Here is a 26,212-nt window from a genome sequence, read left to right on the forward strand (position 1 = left end):
TTTCCACTCGACTGGTCTTGTTTCTCTCTCGTGGACTGAGAACGACAGTGACATGCCCCCATCCATAACGAATGCACTAGAGATGTTTCTGCCTGACGCCTCTCTCCTCTTTTCTATCCTCGCTTTTTAAATCAATATTTGAGTGGGAGGTGGGCCCCACATTCACTGCCACATATCTCTGGGGAGCAGGAGGCACTCTGGCTGGTGGTCTTGGTTTGGGTTTTAAAGGAAGGGATCAGACGGAGCAGGGCACAGACACTAAATCAATGGCCTTATCCAAACCTCTTGGTCCGCATGAGGAGAAAACGGAATTTCTATCAGGAGATTATATTTGTTCACGAGCTTCTGACCCGTTGGCCCCTTTTTCCCTTCTATCTTCCATCCAGCTCAGAACTGCAAATAGCCAAGCTCAAGTTTTCGACATCTTTAATTCTCTCAATTTTTGCCTGCTTTCCAGCCTTTTTCAGGCCATGTTTCCTCTTTTTTTTTTTCACCCTGATTCCAGAGATGGATTATGATATTGACGTACCCAGGGCATGGATGTCTCAGGGGCCCTTCACACAGGAAGCATTCTAGCATTAAAAACAGCCAGACGGAGGAACAGAAGTGTACAAAAGGCATGTTTATGGGTACATGAAATCACACAGCATTTATCCTAACCCTAGATTGCTTTAATTGGTCAATGGTTTAAAATAGACATTGATTCAATGAGCCACGTCAAATGTTTTTAACTTACTAAAGCACCTAAACTTGACATTTCTCTGTTAATTGGCAAAAACAAGTACATATTTTAAACACATGCTACAAGACTAGCAGGGATGTGCAAATTTAGCAATTTTGGCTTCCCCTTGATTCGTGAAAGTGAATTTGAATCAAATTGCCTGTAACATTTGATTTTGGATTACAATGACAGGAAGATAAATTGTTTCTCAATTCAAAGAAATTCCAGGTAATGCATTCTGGGAAGCATGTCTGTCTAGCCTATATACCTGAAAAACCTCAAAGCTTTTTAAGCTCTAAAACTTTTTGTCAAGCCATCATTCAAAATTTGAAAAACTTTGCTGATCTAGTTATGAATCAGTTTAAATTTCAGTTAATTTTAAGTCTACTTCCATTCTACTTCCATTTAATTGCAGTTCTGAATCCTGTTTGCTATGCCAATTCAAATTCAGTTCATAGTATTGGAACTGATTCTCAATTAAAATATGAATGCCTCACAAACATGAAGTCTAGTAAATACGAACTGTTTCTGTAACCCTTCAGGGCCCCCTGTTGGTCTGGGGCCTTGGGCAAATTCTAGACAGCCCCGTGGATTGGTTCTGTCCTTCACATAGTCTACTGCTTCCCTTTCTTCTCTTTCATTTGTGCAATCACAGTCATTGCTTTCTATATGCCCAATTTATGCAATCTTGATTTCATCTGCTTTATCAATACATTCAGTACAGCAAACCTCTAACTGTACTGTGCTACCTTTCCTCCATTTGATTTGCTGTCTCTGTACACAGTGTCTAATCCTTTGCTTCTCCTCCGGGGTGGCAGATTGACTCCTGCCTGAGGGCTAAAGCCTTCCTGACATCATGTGAGGTCTGCAGCCATGACACATAGTCCCTCGCTGCACACTGTTGTTCCTCTGCCGCAGAGTCATTAATATTGATTTACTTAATTGGTTGAGCCTAATCCATCCAATAGGGCTGTAAACCTAGCCCACCTTGGAGAGCATAGCACCTTGGGATAGTTGATGAATCGTTTTAAATCATCTTTTGTGGTTTGTAAAGCATGATTACCTATCTTTTCACCCGTCTCGCTCTTCTCCCTCTGTTTCAGACATTCCACACAGCAGCAAACCAATAAACTCATAACAAGCACAAGCCAGCTTGTTAAACAACTCACTGACATCATCAGCGGGTCTTCACGGGTAAAAAAAATATTTTCTAAATCTTTCAATTTCCTTTTGTTTTTGGAACAATCATCCTTATATAAGTACAGTCAGTGATATTGGTTTATATCATGAAGCATTCCACTGGCATTTGTTCTAAAATGTCAAGGTAAAGTTATGGTGGTGTTAAACTGAACCAGCGTTCATTTTGAAATCATGCTCTTTTGTTTCCTCGCAGCAGGACAGGCTCCGTCTGACGAGACTCAAAACAGAGCTATCGGATTCTGTGCAGCGATATGGAGACCTGCAGAAGGTACACATGAAGCACAGGCTTTCCTTTATTTGTCCACTAAATAACACATGTGGTTAGGGCTGTAAGAGTTTCTGCAGCAGCTGTCAATCTTGAAAATTTGAGAAGAAATTGTACCATTTTTTGTTGTCGTTTACATTGTGTGAGAAATATATAATGAGATATGAGAAAAATGTATATGTGCCAAATGTAACTGTATCATTATAGACTTAAATCATAATATAAAATTTAATACAAGTTACTCACATATGCTAGCAAATTTCACAAACACAAACAAACCCACTGAAAAACTTAAACAGTAATTTCTTGTAAAACATACTTTAAAAATCTTTGTTTTATTTAAAATTTTGAAAAATATATTTTTAAACAGTATACATAAAAATAAAGCAAAAGACTAAAAAGGGATCTATATTAAGTTGTTTTTATTTGTATTTATTTACTAAAATATATTTATTAACCGACAAGTAAATAGTACTAAATGTTCATTTACATATTTTATGTTATATATTGTTATGTAGTCATACAGTTTTTGTTTCATAGATCGTTTCTTACTTTCTAACTACTAGTCTCCATCCTCAGTCAAGATCAAATGTTATATTTTAATTTCCAGCGACAGTGAGCATATATGAAATATTATTTGTCATATTGTCATATATTTATATATATTATTGTTTTATTTTTTTCTCAGAAATTAAAGCAATTGCACATTTTTCCCCAGGCAGAGAAATAACTCTGAGCATGTGCTGAACAAGTGTCAACACTGTATGTTTGTGTTTGAAGAAATTTAGTTTTAAAACAGTCCCCACTCTCCTCTGCTCTATCTGTGCAGCCCATTCATGCAGCAATAATATAAACCACTGAAAAAAGAATCCACTGAACTTCTCTTTAGTTCAGCTGCTGTCACATGTCTGGGTGTATTTGCATATTAATGTAATTTTTTTCTCCTCTTTGACAGAAAATTGCAGATCGTTCGAGGGCCTTGCTTCCTCCTTCACAAAAGGACAGGAATCAGGTGAGTGGGCTCCAATATCTCAGAGTCCAGAGAGAGTCCACTTCTTTGTTCTTTCATGAGCTCTTCGACATCTCTGTGACAGTAAGATAAAGAGTGTGACTGCGTGTGTGATTGTGTGTGGATGAGGAGCTCTTTGATGCCCCTCTTTTCTCACCACTTCATTTTCTAGCAGGTCAGATATTGACTGTCAGAACTTCATGACACTTACAAATCTAAGTCCTCTTATGAAGTTTGTTTGGAACCACTAGGCTTGTGGTACAGAATGTGCAGCCCTTGCAGTCAGAAGGTGGTCAAAGATCAGGGCTTGAAGGAATATAGACCACAAGATCAGATACATGACCTACCACCTTTATACACTTAAACTGAAAATTCAACTAAAAATTAAAATTCTGTCATCATTAACTCGCCCTCATGTCATTCCAAAGATGTATTTCTTTAATTATGTATTTCTTATGAAATATTAAAGAACATCCTTTCAGATGTTTTCATATAATGAAAGTGATAGGAAACTTGGGATGTTCAGCCATAAAAAAAAAAAAAAAAAAAAAAAAAAAAGAAACATAGTTTAACCTAACCCTATCCCTAACTCTTTCTCCAACATTGACAAGATTTTCCATAATTTATGACACATTGGTTCCCAGCCATTGAGTTATTCCGGCAACCTGTGTTTTCACTGTTGTATTGTAGGGGTCATTGTTATGGATCTTCTGAAATAGTGCATCATCTTCAGATCCAAAAACAACCGAAGAAGAAGATCAGCATAAACAGAAAACTTTTGTATACCAGTGGACTGAAGTTTTTTTTTTACACAGTTGTTAAGCTAACGTGATCACCAAACATTTAACAGCATATAAATCAAAACCTAATGTTACCAATGTTTTTTTTTTTTTTTTTTTTTTTTTTTTTTTTTACGGGACTTACCTAAGTACTGCTTAAAAAGAATCACTTAAACTAATTTAATAAATAAATTAATTAATTAAGATTTCTTTTCTTTTCATTTTCCAGAATAAAGTCAGTCATGTAGGTGAAGGTGGGAAAATGAATACAGAATTACCATTTTTGAGTAATCTATTCCTTTAACCCCAAATTTTTTCCAGGTTTCATAACAAGGGATATCTTTAAACTGGGGTTTCACTTTGAGAACAAAAAGAAAACATCTTGTGGAGAAGAAACAAGATGTTTTAAAAATGACCACAGATTACAGTCCTAGTGATGTTCATGCTCACTGGAGTAGTTTCATTTGATGAAACACACAAAAAATGACATCTCCACATCACCACACTTTTTCTTTTTTCCCAGATTCCATCAAACTTCAATTTTCAGTTCATCTGAGACGGCTCAAGGATGAACTGACGATTGAAAGTGTTGACTGAATGATAGGAATTGTGTTCAATATTACCTGCAGTACATCAGCAGCTCAGATTGGCTCAGCTGGAATGTCACTATAGCACATACACGCTCCTCTCTTACAGTCTGAGGTCTGTTAAAATCCTCTCTTATTCTATTCCCATCCTTCCTGTCACTCTCTAGAGATGCTGCTTTTATGCGCATCTCTGTCACCTGTGGCAATGTCTCTGATCTTCTGTCTCCTTCTACAATCCCCCCTGGAAACATCCGACCAGAGCAATCAAACAGGATGTGTAGTTCCAATATGAATGCCAAGAACACATCGAAAAAACAAACGACATGCTGAGTTGTTAGTCAAGAGTAAGATGTTATTGAGGAGTTGTTTGATCGCCAGGCTCGGCAGAGTCTTTTTTTTTTGGAGGGGGGGGGGGGTTGGGTTCAGAAGAGAACAGGGTTTGTTATCAGCACTGCCAATCTGTAATATGATTCATGAATGTGACTCACTATTATAAACAGAAAATCACATAGGCTTTCATTAAAGTACTCTTGATAATACATGTGTTTAAATGGATTTCTCAACATCAAGTGTAATTTTTTTATAGGTACAGTAGTCTCAATTTCCATTGTGTTGAATAAAAAGAATAATAGTGCGATGAATGTTATCGGAGCTGTTTCTATAAGTAATTAATAATTATGAATTTACTTGTAATATTGTTATTACATTTCTTTCTTTAATTTGCATTTCATTTCGTTTATTTTATCTAGCAATTTTAACTCTTTATATCTCAAACTTTATCTCAGGCCTCCATAGCTTGTTGAGTACTAATACAAAACAGGCTACAGACAAACTAAATTTACGTGTAAAAGGAATTATTTTGCATCAATTTATTCAGTTATTCTTTAAGTTTGGGTGCAAACTCTTGCTTTTTCCATTTTCACACTTTCATTGCATCCCTCAATATGGGTCAACATACAAAAATAATAGAAACGTGTTTAATGCTAGCTGCGCTAATTTAAATCTGAATGTGTTAATGTGAGAGTTCCCACTTCTGCAGCAGCAAACCATATGCTAACAATTAGAGAAGAAAACTAATTGTCTTTCTCATTTGTTTAACCTTTTGCACTTCTGACAGAAGAAAAAAAAATTTTTAGAAATATCTTGGGACCTATCATTTCAAGAGAAGAGAAACAAGATGGGGTCAGGATGCTCTGTCTTTGGATTGATTAGCAGAAAAATGGCTCCGTTGATGTAAATAACTTGCTCTTTGCTCAAACACTCAAAGAATGCTGACTTCTATTTGAACAAGCTGTGAAAAATGTATTAAAGTTACTGCGGTATGAGTGAAAGTCTTCAGATCAGAGGTACATTACATAATGGCACCTTATCCCCCAGAGAATTTGGATTACGGAGACATTTCTGAATAAACGTCTTAAACTGGGAATATCCCATCTTGAATGAGTCATGCTGATCCTATGACTTAATGTGACCCCCCCACCCCATAGTAAATCACTCATGAATTTTGAGAAAATTATTATTAGCAAATTTTAATTTACTGTATATATTCTAAATTTGAAATTAGGGTAAAATAAGCCCAATTACATTTTTGAAGGAATATAATACATTTTAGACTAAATTTCAGGGCAAATTATGCATCCGAGATACGAATGCAGATTAAAGGATAATTTATGTTGTACATCTTGTCAGTAGATGAGAAAAAACTCCAACTACAAGCCACTCTGTAACCTAATAGACAATGATATCCTCAGTGAGTGGGACGACAACAACCGTGCAAAGAAGATGATGTTCTCAGAGTGGCATTGTGCTGGACTGAGATGTATTGGATGTGTTAATTCTGAGAGGGAAGAATACAGTGAGTCATCCAACACATTACAAAAAATAATAGCACACCTCGGGCCTTTATCGATGTCATGCATATGCAAGTTGAGAAATTAGCAGATCAATGTGGGTCTCTCTAAGTGACCAACTCCCACCTCTTCAACCTTCAGGCTGACAGAGAGTTCAAGCTAAATGACTAACAAAGGCAGCAGGTGCTTCCTTTGTGATTCTTTTGCTGCAGTATGAGGTGACGAGTCGTTTTCATTGTATTACATTCTCCACAGCTGTGAAATGTCAGGGCTTTGCTATTATATAAGATGCTTACAAATGGATCTCAAGGAAAGTTGTGTCACTTCTAATATAGAAGTTTCACCAAAGTCATGTCCACGTCTGTAAAGGAACAGGTTTTGGGGTCAGTGAGTATTCAGGGCATGAGCATAGAGTCATCCTTTGATTAAAAACTACTATGGTACACTTTAAAATAAATGTTAGAATAACTGCAAGAAATAATTTTTAATGAAGTAGCTGTCCAGAGATAAACTTAAAAGGTCGACTGAACTTAAGGCCCTGATATACTTCAAGCAAAACCGAAGAACATGTCATTTTGAATGAAATCAGGCCAAAATGAAGTTTGTTTGAAACAGCTTTCCAGAAGAGTTTGGTCCGGCTGGTAAACATCTTCAAACTACCATTGGTCTATGGCAATTATGTTATAGTGGTCTTGGGGCTCTGCTTTTTTAATGTGTAAATTTGCATGTACACACTGGAGAGCTGCTTTATTTTAGAAATTTAAGTATAAGTTGGAATTCTAATTTAAAGTGACACTGACACTGTTTTTTTTTTTTTTTTTTTTTCATGTTAAGTTGCTTACTTTAAAGCAATCTATTGTATAAAGTGCTCTATAAATAAAAGTGACATCACTTTACTTGTCTGGATTGCTGAATGGTGGAGCTTGTGTGAACATACTGTATTACCATCACTGTGATCAGAGGTTTTCTTAAATGCTGTTTTCTCACTGCTGTCATTTTTGTTGTGTGTTTATTTTGTTATTGATAGAAAAGCGCACAGCACATATTCACATATTCATCTAAACATTACTCTCAGCAGGGTGGCTGGCGTTGGAATGTTTGCTAACAGTATACCGCTGCAAAGATATTTTGAACTTTAAGACAGCAGCGAAGAATTAAAAATAACTATATATATATATATATATATATATATATATATATATATATATATACACAGTATTTATAAATATCAGTGCTGTCAAATGATTAATCTTGATTAATCACATCCAAAATAAGTGTTTGTTTACATACTGACATACTGTAATATATGTGTGTGTACTGTGTATATTTATTATGTGTATATAAATACACAATTAATGGTGTTAATTCTCTGACAGCACTAATATATATATATATATATATCCATGCTGCACTAAAACATTGAGCTCATCTAGCGCTGAATCTGAAGATTGTATGTACTTTAAAATATTTTAAGAAATGTTATCTCTCTTTGTGTGTGTGTGTGCATTTGTGTTTGTGTGTGGATAGAGCCTACAGACTCCACTGAGTGAACTGGTTGAAGAGGGACCATTGTTCGGAGCGGGCGAGGGCATTGAGGGTGACGGACAAGCATTTCTGTCAGAGATCAGTGAAGAAGATGTGGAGATCCTGAGGCAGAGAGAAGAAGCACTGCTGCAGATTGAGGTGGGAGCTCAATAATCACACCCACTGAAGACCTAATTGCATTAATAAGCCATGCCCAGCCCCTCTCAGCTTCTCATTATTACAGAGCATTTATTTTCCTCATTTGGAGAAATTTTAATAAACATATCCGTTCAAAAGTTTTGTGGTATGTAGATTTTTAGTTTTAGTTTTTGAAAGTTTCTTATGATCACCAAGGCTTCTTTTTTCATGAAAAATACTGTAAATCTGTAATGTTGTGAAATATTATTACAATTTAAAACTACTGTTTTCTGTTTTTAATATGTTCAAATTCTCATTTATTCCTGTGATGGCAAATCTGAATTTTCATCAGCCATTACTCCAGTCTTCAGTGTCATATCAGCCTTAATACGATACTACATATAATAGCTATATATAAGCATTATAATAGAGCTGTATATAATAACAATTCAGGAAGGATCAGTAGATTTTTTCAGAGCCCCGTAAAATTGTTGATTTTTGTCATCTGTCCATATAATCTTCAGTGCCCTGCATAGTCCTTTTATGTAAGATTTTAGACACACTTGAAAAGAACATTATCGTTGGAAAGAACAGCGCTGCATCACTAACATTTCCATACAAACAGAACCCTCAGGTCTGCATTCTTTCTGTACTAGCCATTATCTTTATCAACTGTCTTTTTTTTACCAAAGCTTTCAGAACAATTTTCCTGAGACTCAATAGTTTGCACACAAGCAGAATGCTTGCTCCATTGAAGTATGTCTCATCTTTAGCAAAACAGCTGTTTTCCTCCACATGTGCATTTGCACAGATGTAAACTTGCAATGATGTGGTCATTCTGTTGTTCTTTGACATGCGTTTGGGCCAGTTTCAAAGCCATTTGTTTCGGACATGCACCGTGTGCTGTTTTTTTTTTTTTTTTGATGCAGGGTGTTCTAAGACAAGTATGAAAATGAAATAAATGTCAGCCCGACATGATTATCGACAAGGCTAGAGGGAAAGCAAATCACACAGATGGCGCGTCTAAAATAAATGACTGTTTCTTGTTTGAATAGCAGGTAGTTCAGAAGTGAGAGGTGCCGCATGTCCTAATGACCAATGACAACCTCGAGAAAGCCTTGAAATGAAGACATATGGCTTTCCCTCCTGAAGACCTGTCTGAAGTTCATAGATGCTCGCTTGCTAACGCAACTACCACATCTGGCTAACAGATAGGCATCAAACAATCCTGCATCCCGCAGCCCTCTTAATAAATTCCCATTCATCAAATGGACAAAACCTGAAAGGCTCAAACAAAAGCGGCAGCTTATTTTAGTCATGGAGAAATTGGAGTTTTTTTCAGGTGATCGGAAGGGTGATGAGGATGAGTCTGTGCTCCGAGAGCTCTGACGCAGGTTGTGGAGATGTCTCTGGCCCCGGGCCCAACCGAGCTGATCATATCTGACAATGTGCTTTTCCTGTCTAGCATTTTTCCGCCTTACCAACCCCCCAAACCTCCAGCCTACCCCGCACCGCCTCCTCACGCAACTCCACTCAAGTGAATCACCAGCATTTGCAGCCCTGTCTGAGCCCTACTCTCTCTCTTTTCATCCGTCTCTCTCTCTGTCTCTCTCTCTCTCTCTCTCTCTCTCTCTCTCTCTCTCTCTCCCGTTCACTGTCAGATGGGTTCTCTGGGAAAATTGAGAAGATGGAATGTGTGTTATCTGTGTAAAGTACAATCAGTTCCCCCTCGTTCTCTCTCTCTCACTCTCTTTCACTCCAAAAGCTGATCTGTCCTCCTGAGTACTTTGCATTTACTCTGGTGGCTGGTGCGTTCAGGTGAACCCTTCTTCGGAGAACCGTTCAAAGGGACAGACACGCACACACAAGCCAGATAGAGGACGGGGGCTTAATTCCACATGCTGTTATGGATTCTCAGTCTTGATTTTCTATGAGGCAACCCACAAGGTTAATGAACTGTACCTCTGGAAAGACTAATCTGATTTGGATTAACCCTATATTGCAGTGAAACGACGGACACATTTGAAGGGAGGAGCCAGACTCCACCCTCCACTGTTTATGACATCAACCCCAGACACACCTACCTGACACTTTGGCACCGGCCATCATTTCATCAAAATGAATTAGTAAAAAAATAAAAGAGGAAAACATAGGGCATGACAAAGGACAACATTCAAGGGGAATCTGAATGCAACACCTGGCCCATCCAGGAGAAAAAATACAGACACGTGTTTCCCCTGCAAATGTGTCCAGTGCATCCCTTTTGCCCTTCAGTGAGCAATAGAAGTTTCAGAGCATAGTGGAGCTACAGTAAATGATGTAAATGGCAGACAAGCAATGCTGTAATATGCTTGTGAATCTTTAGTCTAGTAAAACTCTTAAATCTAGATTGAAAGCATCTACTTACACGATTTCATTAAATTTTAGTGGTCTATAAGACACTATACTTCTTTTCCCTTATTTGTTTCTCTTACGCAGCTAGAGATTGAATTGAGAGCAAAGTCTCCTGCAATTTAAGTTTCAGTTCAGGAAACACCCTTGTTTAGTTTTGGCCTGTAGTGGTGCTCATGTCTGTTGTAGACATGGTGTTACTATAGGTTTTTCACTGTTTAGCCAAGCAGTATTGGTTTTTAATATTTGTTTTAGTTTAATTAGTTTAAGTTAGTTGGCAAGACCTTGAAGTTTTCATCTAATTTATATATCTAAACTGTATGTTAGGGGTGTAATGGCACATGTATTCATCCTGAACCGTCACAGTTCGTTTCATGCAGTCAGACGATGGATACAGTCAGTCATAGGCAATCAATCCAGAAGGGTGTGCACGGTAATGCACCACTAACTGTCACAACAGGAAAGAGCAGAACAAGGGAGGATGTACGCACCAACCCAAAACAAGAATGGTGAGCTCAGATGGCACGCAAGGGCTCGAAGAACCACCTGCTTGTTTTGAAACAGCAGTGTGGGAAAGTTTCGGGTTCTAAAGATGCTTTAAATCAGAATCGTTTTTTAGTTTAATTTTGGCCGATCTCTATTGCAGAATTGCACACAAACTGCATTGCAGTCTTTTCCCAAAATGTAATTTGTGTGAAATTTTTATGAAGTCTGTAAAGAGGAGAAAATACTGTACCAGGCATCAAGATTTAATGTACCTCTGAGAGGAACTGACCATCTTCAGAAATGTTTCGATGGCATTTTTCTTTTTCTCTTACTTCCATTTAATGCATATTAAAGTGGTGTTTGTACATGCAGGCGCAGCTGCTTTGTTTACAGCGGTAACCAAGGAAACACTGTATCCCTATACAATCTATTTCAAATCAAAAAGAACTGCTTATGTTACATGCTACATGTATGTTGCACAGCACTACTTTCTGTTCAAAATAAATGGAAAAAAAAAAACAAAATTCACCTTTCCTGTTGTAACTAACTTGTATTGAACCATGACCCCAAAACGGAGGTACGTCCCGAACTGTGACTTCTGTGTACCGTTACACCCCTACTATATGTACAGTGTCTGGGCATGTAAGTGTACGTCATGATGTCATGATGTTACCATGTGTTGCTGTACTTTGTTCTTGTACATGTAAGTTGTTTTGACCGTGGCCAGTCAGAGCACATTGCATGCTTATCTACTCTGATGCATCGAGGCAAAGACATTGTTATTCTTATAACAAACAGCGTGACCCTTGAGAGAACTCTGACTCTGTGGTGGGGTGCTCTCTCTCTCTCTCTCTCTCTCTCTCTCTCGCTCCCTCTATCTCTGTCCCTCTATTAACCCACAGCTCTGAACGTAGAAATTCCAGCCCTTACAACACATTTTTTACACTTTTTCTCCTCCCAATTAAACCATATAGTTATATGACTGGGAATTGTGACTATATATTATGAACCGGTGAACCAGCAAGAAACCTTGAACAACCAGTCTGATCCCCAAATAAAAATGACTCTGTGAGTCTTTTCTTTTCAGAGAATTAAAGGGATACTCCACCCCAAAATGAACATTTTGTCATTAATCACTTACCCCCAGGTCGTTCAAAACCCGTAAAAGCATTATATGAAGCGATGGGAAACAAAAATAATGACTTTATTCAATAATTCCTTTGTCAGCGGTCTCCTCTGTGTCTCTCCATATCACCGTATGCTGTGTATGCTCTTCTGCATCATCCGTGCCACAAGGATGCGCTGTTTCTACATGTATTTAGCTTTGATTTGAAATAAAACCGTGCATCCCTGTGGCCTGCGGATGACAAGAGCCCTGTCATGTTCCTGTCACTTCATATAACCCAGATTGCACATCTGATGGCAGATAGAGTATTCTGACGATGACTTTCATACCTTTTATGGACCTTGACACTGTTATTTACATGCCAGTCTATGGGACAGTCTCAGGTTTTCATCCAAAATATCTTAAATTGTGTTCCGAAGATGAACTGAGCTTTTACGGGTTTGGAACAACATGGGGGTAAGTGATTTATGACAAAATTTTAATTTTGGGGTGGAGTATCCCTTTAACAATCAGTTAGAGCTATTACTGAATTAATCATGTCACTTACTTAACCTCATCATTGATTTCGTCATGTCCGACTGCCGTAACAGCATGTAATTACATAATGCAAATAGTCCAAACAGTCTAAAACATGGAACATGATTTGTAACGCATTCTGTAAAGCATTAAGTTTTCACTACTCAGTAACATTTAAACAGCATTTAATTCTTCAGTATGCTCATAATGTGCTATTATGTCAGGAACTCTGGTTTAACTGACACTGATCAATCTTTTTTTTGAATTTGTAAAACAATATTTTTAATGTTTAATATTCCTTTAAAGTTAGCACTTTAGTTCAAAGTATGTTTTTTTTTTGTAATTGTCTACATTATAGAACATTCTATAGAACTGTTCTACATTACATTAAAATATTATTTTATAATGCCATTTTAGTAAGAGCAAATGGACTAAAATGAATGAAATATGACAAAATGAGAGTAAATGTAAAGGATAGATTTTTTTCTAAACAGTTTTTGTAGTCGTCACACAATAAAAGGCTCTTACCAAAAGAGACTTTTTCTGGTTTTACGTTTGCTGTATTGATTTGTTTTTCTGAAAGTCATTTCTATCCTTTTTTAAACATTAATACCTGTCTTGTTTTCTTTGGTGTTTGCCATTGGCTTTATTGTGCATTCCTGTGATGTGCCACTGATTATTTTATTGTTGTTGTTTTTGTGTCACAATCAATAGCAAGTGCTGTTGAGCAACTCATATTCCAGTCCTCATCTAAAACATGACATACACAACCCTCCCCCACCATCTAAGTTATTTTTTTTTTCTGTGGATTAGATGCACACACACATACTTTGTGCCCTAAGACTGTGTGCTTTGAGTTTTGAGGTCCTTGGGCTGTGACGGAAAGGAAACATTTGATTTTACATTATAAACCGTTTATTCAGCAAGGGCAAAAAAGAGACATTTCACGCTTAAGCCCTCAGCAGGCTGCGCACGGAAATGTCATCATTTTTTGGGGGCTGTAAGCGTGCGCGTAAATCTGCTTAACAGTTTTTCTGCTGTGGCACTGACACCGCGTCCTGTTGCCCATTGCCTTTGGGCTGGGGGGTGCATGGGGGGTGGGGGTGATGTGGGGAGAATCTCATATCAGCATTAAACACATTTATCTAGGAGAGTGAGAGAAATAGAGAGAGAGAGAAAGAAAAGAGGCAGGGGAGAAGGGTGGTGGATGGGATTCTGGGAGGAGGATGGAAGGCAGCATTAGGAGTGGAAAAGCAAAGTGTTCCACAGTTCAGTACTGCAGCAGTACATTAGAGCAGAGCTTTTCAACCTTTACAGGCCTAGAGAACCTCCAACCACACTCTCTGCAAACCCAGTGACCTCCAGTAGAAAAAATTTCTCTGTAACACTTTGTAAATTAATCAAATATGACCTTCTATACTGATGTACTGAACATTTAAAGACAACTTGACACTCCGCTGAAAGCCCGTTTACTTTTGTTGTTGTTCATATGAAACAGGATATTCAAGGAATATATATATATATATATATATATATATATATATATATATATATATATATATATATATATATATATATATATATATATATATATATATATATATATATGTAATAGTAGCGGTATAGTAGTACCTTTTAGTGCTAGTACAATTTATGGATAATAATAACGAAGAAGAGTTGATGTTGTTTTTATAAATAATTTTAATACCACTCTTTGGTTTTAAAATGAATAATTTGTAATAAATTATTAATATATTAAATTCTAATAATTCTATTAATTACAATTAATTTTATTAAAACCTTTTAATAATAGTAAAATATATGGATATTGTGTATGTTAGGGTATATAATAATAATAATAATCATCAATAATATTATATAGAAATAATAATTAGATTAGAAATAATAATTAGATAATGGTCAAATATTATTTCAGGGTAAATTTAACGTACCTCATTTTGAAATGTATAGAAAGAAAATCTTTTTAATAAAGAATTTCAGTTCATAGATTTCACTGCAGAATCTTCATGGACTTCCAGGCTGAAAACCCTGACGTTGAAGACCAAAATCTTGAATAATTGCTTCTGGATAGTTTCTCTGTTAAGCCCAAAATCAGGCTCACTCTGATTGTTTTCACAGACATCTGAATTTTTAGGGGGCTTCTGCCAGAGCATTGTCATTTATGACCACTTTTCGTGGCTCAACTGCACAAGCCCCACCTGTTCCTTGAATCTTTTGAGCTGTAGCAATCAAGCAATAAATAAGCTGCCAATTTGAATGCACTGAGGCTGTTAGACTGGCAAAGATCAAAGCCTTCTGTGTTAGCACAGCAAATACAGCACAGCACCACCCCTCCCTAAAACAAAACCTACACACCAAGCATAATTAGCCAGCATCTCCCCAGGCACTAGCTTAGCTGGCGCACCCTCACTACTGTCAGAGCAGCAATGATGGGCATCAGTACAGCTATCGCAAACATAATATGCTCTTTTATTTTCTTCTTGTTTGCAAAAATCAGCCATTTTATGCACAGTCCCTTGACATCATTCTGGAGATTGTTTTATGATTCTGCTTTCTTAGTAAAAGCGGCCTTACATAAGTCTAATTATGCCCCTCAGGACCACGCAGGCCACTCAGACTGAAGAACACTTAAATGAAGAAAGAAGAGGTGCGCAATACAGAGATAAGACTATCACTTGAAGCAATAGTTCACCCAGAAATTAAAAATCTTTCATTTATTTTTTCAAGGCAAGGCACGTTTATTTATATAGCACATTTCGTACACAATGGTAATTCAAAGTGCTTTACATAAAAGAAAGTAAAATTCATAAAAATAAAACAAGGAATTTAAAAACTTTGAAAATGATTAAAAAATTTATTTAAAATGAATTTAAGATTTTACATAAAATACAGTTAATACATAAAATGCAGTGCAATCAGTTCGGACATCGCACAGCGCTCATTCAATAAATGCAAAGCTAAACAGATGAGTTTTGAGTCTAGATTTAAAAGTGGCTAATGTTTTAGCACATCTGATCTCTTCTGGAAGCTGATTCCAACTGCGGGCGGCATAATAACTAAAAACTTTCACCCTCATGTCATTTCAAACCTCTGTTGTTGTTGATGTTTTCCAGTGAAGAACAAAAGGAGACATTTTTGAATGATTATTACACAGCTTTTGAGATACAAAAAACAAAACAAAAAAAAAAACACCTTATAGCACCTTATTATTTTGTATTAATATTTCAGTCGTAAATGTAATAGTTTTTACCCAATTTCCATTTTTGCATATTATTATTATTATTATTATTATTATTATATAAAGTAGTATTGTGTTTAATTTAGGGCTGTCAAATGATTAATCACGATTAATCACATCCAAAATAAAAGTTTTGTTTACATAATATATGTATGTGTACAGGGTATATTTATTATGTATATATAAATACACACACATAAATTATATATTTAGAAAATATTTACATGTGTATATACATTTATATATTTATATTCTTATATTTTATATTATATATAAATATATTTAATATATAAACATAACATATTCTTCTTAAATATATACATGCATGTGTGTGTGTGTATTTATATATACATAATAAATATACACAGTATACACACATATATTATGTAAACAAAACTTTTATTTTGGATGTGATTAATCGTGATTAATCATTTGACAGCCCTAGTTTAATTCATTTAATAGTACATTTCTACACACACACACATATAAAAGCTATATATATATACACGTATATATAAAGTCAAATCAAAAATTATTCAGACACCAGACTGTAGCATATTATAACCAAAAATTCTTCATACATTGGACTACCATTAAAACTGATAAAAAAAATTGGGAACAAAAATTATTCAGACTCTTTGACCTGACCACATTTTGCTTAAGTGTTATCTGACATTATCAAGATGAATTTGTTCAGAGACAGTTTAACTTCATATTTTATTACCATTTTCTAAACTACACCGAATAAACTGTAATAATGTGTGAAATGTTGAAGGTATCTGAATAAACATTGCTGTGACTGTATATTTATATAGCTTCTAAGATACAGTACAACAACAAGAAGCTATCAAGCTCAAAGGAGTCAAAAAACTACTGTAGTACATATCACTTATACCACACAAAAACATAACATCATATTTGGAACAATATGAGAGAGAATTATATAAATAATGACTGGATTTAAATTTTTGGGTGAACTGTCACTTATGGAAAGGTCAGGTAACAATAGCTGAAAGAGTTATGGTTTTTTAAAATTATTTTTCTGCATTATGTAAGACTTCCATGTGCTTAGAGTTTGTACTGTGCTTTAAAGGGCAGAAGTTACACTATTCACACAACACTTGTATTTCATAGCTCCAGTAAAGTGTGTAGTGTTACTTAAGAGTGAAATTTAGGACACTTATGGGTCAGCAAAAAAAAAACAAAAACAAAAAAACATGGGGGTTACTGGATGTTTCTGTGAGAGCTGCACAACCTGACACTGAGCACAAGCTTGAGAATCTGATGCTTGGTTTGACTGACATTTCAGTCTGTCTGTGGCCAGGGTGAAGTATAGTTCTGCACAATAGTACCTATGTTTTCAGATTTCTGTTTTGCAATTTCAATGATTTAATCTTGAGCAACATTCCAAAAAATAAACAAAATTAAAATAGCATGATAGTAAATGGTGATGCAGCCACTGTGGCATTCACAAAGGGTTGGTCTCAGACTTTGAGTGAGAGATAGACTGGCATTTTGGAAAGGTAGAACAGCTGTAGGCTCTGTTTGGGTGGCGGGCTTCTAAGGAGACGTGCAGCAGTGGTGGACGGATGGATGACTAGAGTAATGGCAAGTGCTTCAAGCAAATGATGACTAACACACTTGCACCATATGCATTTCATATAAAATGTTAAAAGTGCATTGATGTGGCAGTGAAGTAAGCAGTGCACTTTAAGCCATTCAGCACTGCAGAGCCTGTATCATACAATAAAATTGCACAAAGTAGTCATGGAGTCAAATAGCATTGCTTAGAATTTCTAAGTGTAGTTTGAATGATAGCTACATTTATTTGAATTACCACACCAGTGCTCTGCTGTGTGAAGAAATGTTCTGTTCCCCAGCTGTTTCCTGATAAAGTTACTGTAAAAACTTGTAGATGTGGTTTCTGGTAATTCTTTGTAAAAATGCAGTGACATTTCTTTCTGCAGGGATCATTTTGCAGTACTGGTAGTACAGACTCAATTTAGTGCCTTCTGAAAGCTTTCACAGGCTCCTGTGCATATTTGTGTTTTTATTTACAAAGGCAAAGGTTTCTATTTCCAATGTGTTTTGCAGCGTTGTGCATTAGCTAGTCACATTTAAGCAATGAGTCTGTTGAGCCCTAAAAAACAATGGTCTATTAAAATTTTAGTGCCATTTTTTCCACAACTTTTTCAAAGCAATGTTCATTTAGTTTAAGAGATTTAAGGAAGGTATTCATTGTATTATTTACTTTATTATTATTTGCTTATTTTTTTAATTTTATTTTAAAATACTACTAAAACTAAAATAAAAAATAAATCTAAACAGAAATATTAAAAATAATAATAAAAAATATAAATGATGACTACATCACAAAGTTACTACAGCTTAAACTTAAATTAAATGGTTCACATTCACAAAATAGTTAAAATAGGTAATAGGAGTGTGTTACAACAGTTTTTGCTCTGGTGTCAAAAGTGTAGAAGATAGATATTTAGGGTTTTGTAAGTGTTTTTCACAAACATCTCTTCAACCGTCAAGCCCATTATGTGTCATTATTGTGTTGATTAAACTTCACTTATGGCAGTTTACTCTATGCAGTGGTGGGTGGTGCTATACAAAATAGCAGCACCACTGTGAAGAATTATCTGTCTTACAGGGCATGTTGTCTTTTTATACGCCGTGTTGTAGAAATGACAGTACCTGTGATGATTTATGATAGAGCCATAACCTGATATTCCGCTGCTTCACCTCATTTGTGTGTATCATCCACACATTAGCTCCCCTCACAGGCCAGACTCATAAACAAAACTCACTTCACTTCAGCGACTTCTACACTTTACCTCTAAAACTTTATGATATCACCTCAACAATTGTATTATTTTTTATTTTTGTTATTTATTTATTTATTTATTTTGGAGGCTGTAGGTTTATAATTTTAGTAAGATTCATGCGGGGCAGTAAATGTTAAAAATACACTTTATTTATTTATCAATATGAGAAAAAATGTGGTGACTTGATAGTGTTTTATGGTTTAATGTCCAGTTATGTTGGGATTTAGGACAATCTTTTGTTATGTTTGGCAACCATTGCAGTAAAGATTGATGAAGAACAGGCTATTTGTTGCTTTAATCAGTAAGCCATTATTGTTTTGCATGTAGGATGCTAGCATTTGCTACTGCTAGGTAAAAGGTGTTTAGCTAGTAGAAGCTTATTATATGAGTGAGTAATTAAACAATTATGTAAAAATTCAGAAATTGATGAACATTTTGAGGACACACATAAAATCAATTTGTTGCAATTTAAATACGGTATCCTAATGAATTTAAAAGTACAAACTACAGTATATTCTGGCAGGCTTAATGAACTGAATGGAGAGAAAATTGTAACTGTATTTGCTATTTGTGTGGAACCAGTCTGAACTATATATGAATAAATCGTGAATTCTATGCATTTATATGTAAATGTTACGTGGGTCTGCACATTATATATGAATAAATAGTGAATTCTAAGCATTATATTTATATTTTATATTTCAAGTGATGTTTTGGTGGTACAGAATGAAAGTTGCCTTTTGGGAGTGTGTTGCCCCTCAAAACTGTTTTTATCCTTCTTTTTTTCACTACAGGTGCTCTCACTCACTCATTTCTGATGGTCAGAGCTCTCAGAGCTGATTGTCTAGCAGTGTGAGCGAATGCTCTTTTTCGCAAGCTATTATGAAGCTATCAGCCACCAACTGACTGTTCGAGGTTTCTTTTTTTCTCATTCTATCATTCGCAGTTCAATGCTATACTTTCTAACCCTCTCTTGGAGTTACACACGCCCAGCTGGCAGCTTCTAAATATGGAGATTTTAGGTTGTTAGCCCCATGGGAGCTTTGATTCATGCTGCGTTTAGTTCAGGACTTGAAATCAGAAACACAGAGGGTAGTCATATCACATTATCTTCACCTAGCGTAACACGTCAGCATCATCCAGGGCACATTTCAGCTCTTATAAATGCATTAAAACACTACATTGTTGCTTGACCGTAGCTCCATGTACTGTGATATTTACTGCAGTGAGGTTAGCACCTCTATATAAGGAACTCTGATTTCACCTAAAGCTATTTTATTTCAAGTGTTCTTTTTTCAGACATGCTGAATTTGGCTTTGTTTCCTTTAAAAGAGTAATCATTTCAGAAATACAGATAAAAAAAAATAGATCAAAAATAAATAAATAAATAAAAAAACAGAGAAAAATGAAACAAAACAAAATTCAGTAAAGATTATGCTTTAAAGAAGAATGTGTGTGTGTGTGTATAGTTATTGTTATTACATAAATTATTATTTTGTATTATATTCCATAATACAAATTAAATTATATATGTAATTAAATTATTATTATTATTATTATTATTATTTACATTACAATTATACACTTTTAAGCTTGTGTGGAGAACCATGGGGTTGTTTCAAGCCTTCAGATCCTGAAAGCCATTTTGAACCTGTGCCCAGTCATTTTGTTGGGCCTTTCACTTTAGATCATCACCTTTTATCAATGACGCTGCCAGGATTGCACAGGGTGTACAAAAACTCGAACCGAAGCCAGCATATTCTTTATTAAGAGACATTCATTTTGTTCAGAGCTGCCTCATTCTGTTAGCTTAAGCAATAATAGTGTAGTTTCAATTTAAGGAGTCATTTAGCAGATGTGCTTATCCAAAAAAGACTAAAAATACACTTATTACAGGACAATCCCCTTGGAGCAATCTAGGGTTAAGTGCCTTGCCTTTAATTAGCAGCTCTGAGCTTTAACCGCTGCAGTCCAGTTTTGTATTTTAAAGGTAATGTGTGTCACTTTGTTTCACTGTTGAAATACTTTCTCTTTATTTTTCGTTATAGCAGTTTGTCCAAGCTTAATATGCAGAGGCAACTAAAAGTAGAGTTAATCTCCCAAAAATGGAAAAATATGATGCCTTTGCTAACTGAATGAAAACAAGTAGGTACAAAGTAATGATAGCTGTAGCATAATGAGAAATTTCTAAGGTTGTTTTTGACAGGAACAGCACAAGTGTAACAAGGTGGAGAAAAACTTCCCCAAAAAGTACACAAATTATAAATTTTGGGGGAATTCGTTGTACCCTGTGTGAGCAGTTTTAGTCCAATGCGATAACACTGACTGAAACAACACGAGGGTTATGTATTTCATCAAATTTTTAATTTATTTCAGCTATTTAATATATTTTAATTAATGAAATAGATTTTTAATATTTTTTGCTTTACGTTTAGGCTTTGTAAATAAAAACAACACTGGTGGCTATCAAAACATTAATTTGTTTGAGCATCCCAGTCCGCCCGACAACAACAATTCTGGCTCAGCCAATGGTGTGAGTTTAGGGTGGGGCTATCTTTATGTTTGACCTATGACAGATGGATAGTGTTCATGAAACCTGTAACAATGCAGTTTTGTTTAGAGATGTGAGTGGAGCAGGTATTACTCATTTCATCTTTAAAATGATGCTGTTTTATTTTAAATTAAAAATGTTAGATATATAAAATATCATGTTGGATTTTATCTGATTATTATTTTTATTTTATTTATTTTTTTCCATCACCTGTCTGTCAGTTATTTTAAAGTGGACAAAAATTATAATCTCTCAATTCACTGGGAAATGTCAGCAGCCCTACAGTATAGTCAGTCACTACAACTCTCCTATGTGTCTCTTTCCTCTTACGAATCTCTCTCTCTGAGCTTTCCTCAGTGTTTTCTTGTCTTAGATACTGTAGGCCGTCTGATGGCTTACAGTCACTCTTACATTTGCTCCTGTCAGTCTGCGCTCCTGCAAAACTTTCTGACGTGTTGCATTCATAGAAGTGTCATTCATCTTCTGTTTGGGAGAGTGTGTTTTTTCCATGACATCTACCCTTATCAGTCCACACATTTAATTGTGCGGCTGCTGCGGTTCCTGTCAGCTGCTCTCGCTGAACTGTGTGTGTGTTTGTTGTGAAATGCAGACCTGTGTGTCAGATGCAGCAGATGTCTGACATTTTTTTATCTAATGAAACAAAGGCAGACCCTTTGAGTCCTGTCAGACCTGTGTTTGCACACTTTCTCCCTATATCTTTGTCTCTATCTTTTTATTTTCAAATAAAAACAGAATGATGTTTGACATGAGCAACTTAATCGTGGCACTAGGAAAAGAGCATCAGTCTGATCTACATGACTCTTGGACTGTCTTCTGCTGTTCAACATTAAGATGGCTAGGTTTCGGAAACGAAAACCAGGCACACTTCTTGTTCCTCAGAATACGAATTTGCATGGCCATTATTGATAAATTGTAATTTAATATATATTTACCATGGTTAATATTGTGCATATTGTGCATTGCAAAACATAAATAAGGTGTTTTTTTGTTTGTTTGTTTTTTAAGACACATTAAATTGATTAAAAATGACAGTATAGTCAATTGTAATGTTACAAAAGATTGATATTTCAAATAAATGTTGTTCTTTTAAACCTTATATTCATCAAATAATCCTGAAAAAAAATGTCAAAATAAGTATTTATTAAATATTAAGCAGTACAGCTGTTTTCAACATCGTTAATAATAAGAGTTGTTTCTTGAGCAACAAATCAGCATATTAGAATGATTTCTGAAGTATCATGTGACCCTGAATACTGGAGTAATGACTGCTAAAAAGGTTTGCCATAGAAATAAATTACTTTTAAAAAATATATTACAAAATAAAACTGTAATTTTAAATTCTATTAATATTTCACAATATTACTGTTTTTGTTAAATAAACACACGTGCTGATGAGCAAAAGAGACTCAAAAGAAAAAGAAAATCTCACCAACCCCAAACTTAGGTAGTGTATATTATAAATACTTTTGTGTTGTTTTGTCTTAATTCTAATAAAAAATATCTAAAAATAAACTTTTAAAAAATATAATAAAAAACATATATATATATATATATATATATATATATATTTTACTTGCCTAGTTAAACCTAAACTATATAATTTATCTTTTATTCAGTTAACTTAGAATTACTTCAGATATTTCAGAAATATCCGGGTGTGTGTTCACGGTGCGTGTATGTTCACTGCTGTGTGTGTGCACTTTGGATGGGTTAAAAGCAGAGCACAAATTCTGAGTATGGGTCACCATACTTGGCTTTATGTCACGTCACTCACTTCAAAAGTACTTGTCATAGATTTGGTACTCTTTAGATCTATCCATGATTGATCTGGACTGGAAAGTTACAGCTGCAGAACTTCCAACTGCTTCATTGGTTCATGTCACCCAAAGCACTCACCACATCTCGACTACTCAATGTTGCCCGTCTGTGAAGGCGCCTCCACTGCGCACAGTCTCAGGGGTCAGCGGGACTTTCTTGGATCTTCATGAAAGGGTAGCATGAAAAGGAACGGTGGGTTTTGGGGTCATAAGGGAGCTCTAGAACTCTGTGTGCTTATCATAACCCTTGTAAATTATGTAAACTGGCATACCTCAGCCCCCAGGGCTGCCCAGACTCCCCCTGGGTAGAAGGGCACAGAGTGCTCTCAAAATCAATGTCACTTACTCACTCTTTACAGTATACATATATAAAGACTCCAACATACTCATGTGTGTGTTAACTTACTGAATGAATCAAAAAGCCATATGTTTATTTATTGTTTTACTTATTTGTTTATTGCTTTTAATGGGTCTCAGATATACATACACTACCATTTAAATGTTTTGGGTAATAATATTTTTCAGACTTTTATTCAGAAAGGGGCAATAAATTGAGCAAAAGTGACAATAAATAAAACTGAAAGAGAAACCATTATATATAATACATTTAAAAAAAATAAATTACAACGGGAAAAAAAGCTAAATTATATTGTTAAATTAAATTTTAACAATATTTCAAAGTATTACTGTTTTTACTGTATTTTATGTTAAATAAACACACAAACACTGAGCATATAAGAGACTTCCTTCGAAAACATAAAAACATCTACCAACCCTGTATATTCACAATAATATTTCAATATTTCTGCTGTATTTTTGATCAAATGCATGCTTGGTGAGCATAAGAGACTCATTTTACCCAAACATTTAGTGTACATACTATAGTGTACATACATGTTTGTTTGTTTATAAAACATATATGTAAATGTAGATATTTTGGGCATTAAATGCTGTCATTTTATAATACTATTATTTCATCCATAGTAGTGCATATCTCACTAGGCAGACACCGTAATGTTTGATAGGTAATACAGCAAATTATTTGTCTGAAAGTTTTCAAACTGTAAAGTTTGTTTAGGTCATTTAAGTAATTTCTTCATATTTCATCAGACTTTTTCCCCCCAGGCTTCCTTCAGTGTGTTGAATTGTATTTTGCGCTATGACTTAGTGCTTTGAATTATTCTGAATTCAGTGCTTGTTAGCTACAAACCCAATTCTCAAAGGGGATGCAGCTCCATGGAGATGTGTTTACTTAAGGAGCCATTCTAAACATTACAGTAAATGAACTTATGATTGCTCTAAATAGATTTGTATCGTGCTGTTTTTTTCTTCACCGTCCTTTAAGTTTCTCCCATCTAATCCAGTGGTATGACACTCCATATCCTGTCGTTTCTACACACTGAATTTAGACTGCACACATGCCTTGGTGGGAAAAATAAATATGTTGCTCTGTGATGGTGCTGACGGCCAGAGACAGAAAATGCAGAAATTCTTTAGTAATGTGTGATTTGGGGCCATTTTGGCTCCGGCCAAACGGTTTGTGCCAAGAGCCAGGATGGCTGCCAGTTTCCCAAACAATTGCAGACACCTGTGATGAATGGCTCAATGGTTTAAGCTCCACTGACCCAGCTGCACTTGCATAGGGTTGTGTATGGAGGAAAAAAAAGGCCTGTGAGCAGGAGATAGACTCAGGCTTTAGAAGACACCATGCTGCTTCAGGCCTGTGTAGAGGGAATTTTGACATTAAACAGCACCAGAAGAAAAGATTTGGTTTTAACATGTTTGTTGTCCATGTTGTATGTTTTTGATATGTTATGACTGAGTATTGTGATAGCATTGTCACAATAGTTGCCAATAGCTATACCAACATTTCACAATTTTTGATTTTGATTTTCCATCTATTAATAAAAACAGCATCTTTTAAAATATATACAAATTAAAATATTAATCATATTTTTTTATCAGTATTATTACTTTTTTTATTTTTTTTTATTAACTTTATTTTGTTAGATTAATTATCATTAAGTTTTAATTATCTCACAATTCTTTATACCAATTTTAATTATCTATTGAAAAAAAAAATCTTTTAAACTTTAAAACATAAAACAAAGGTAAAATATAAATACTGACAAATTTCAGGATCATTATAATTCTGACATTTTACATTTTTATTCTATTTTCAATTTATAGTTTAGTTTCACTTTTTCAGAGTTTTCCATTTTCAGTTGAAATGTTTTTTTTATTGTTTATTTTAGTTTTAGTATTTAAGGGCTAATTAATATCATTTTAAACCAAATTAAAGGTGTTAAATTTATCAGAAGTTTTAAAATATACTATGAAACTAAAACTAAAATAATTTATGGACATTTTTATTTTATTAAATTTTATTTTATTTGGTAATCATGAGAATGTATTTTAGCTTAGGTGTTTTTTTTTTTCTGTTATGTTTAAAAACTAATTAAATAATGGATGTAGTCTGTTAGATATAATTAGTAAACAGTATATTTATTATAGCTGATCTACACCCAAGCATCAGCCCCAGTTTATGTGTGATAATGTGTAATCAGTATTCATTAAGACCTATTTCCTTTCTGTCTCTCTGCTGTGTTTGTTGTTGTTTAATTTATTTAAAGTAACACAAGAACCATGAGACTGCACAAAAGATCACTTCAGAGCACTGTGATGTTTGCTTAACTCACCTCTAAGCTCCAGCCTCTGTTTTGTTTTTGTAGAGAGACATGCTGGACATCAATCAGATTATGAAAGACTTGGCCAGCATGGTGCATGAACAAGGAGACACCATAGGTGAGATCTTATTTGTGTGTGTGTGTGTGTGTGTGTGTGTGTGTGTGTGTGGCTCTGTGTTTCCAGTTAAGAGTCTATTGACTCATCCTTGTTTGTCTGGTCTCTTATTGATAATCACTTCTCCCCCCCATATCTATCCCATAATCCCCTGCGGTGCTGAGGTGAAGTTTCAGTGGAGAACAAGACATCACCTTCTCCAGCTCAATACATGACAGACAGAGGGTTAGTCTCTACAGCGTGAGGCCTCTAGAGGAGACTAAGATCAGAGAAGATCCTCAAAGATTCAATTTATAGTTAACAGGCAGAGAAAGACAGACGAATACTAAACAGGCG

General features: G+C 35.2%; 1 protein-coding gene across 4 annotated transcripts in view; it reads left to right on the forward strand.

The window, feature by feature from the left end:
• LOC109053261 (t-SNARE domain-containing protein 1-like) overlaps positions 1-26,212 on the forward strand; it is a 105,223-nt gene that overhangs the window by 40,386 nt on the left and 38,625 nt on the right. For 2 of the 4 annotated variants that reach the window (XM_042772935.1, XM_042772936.1), the window contains exons 5-9: positions 1,825-1,915; positions 2,115-2,189; positions 3,142-3,198; positions 7,939-8,094; positions 25,807-25,879. In XM_042772935.1, the coding sequence (XP_042628869.1) occupies positions 1,825-1,915; positions 2,115-2,189; positions 3,142-3,198; positions 7,939-8,094; positions 25,807-25,879 (452 nt within the window). The remainder of the gene's footprint in view (positions 1-1,824; positions 1,916-2,114; positions 2,190-3,141; positions 3,199-7,938; positions 8,095-25,806; positions 25,880-26,212) is intronic. The other 2 variants (XM_042772937.1, XR_006162013.1) reach the window with 2 other exon arrangements.

Source organism: Cyprinus carpio, chromosome A16 (genome assembly GCF_018340385.1).
Source record: "Cyprinus carpio isolate SPL01 chromosome A16, ASM1834038v1, whole genome shotgun sequence".
NCBI lineage: Eukaryota > Metazoa > Chordata > Actinopteri > Cypriniformes > Cyprinidae > Cyprinus > Cyprinus carpio.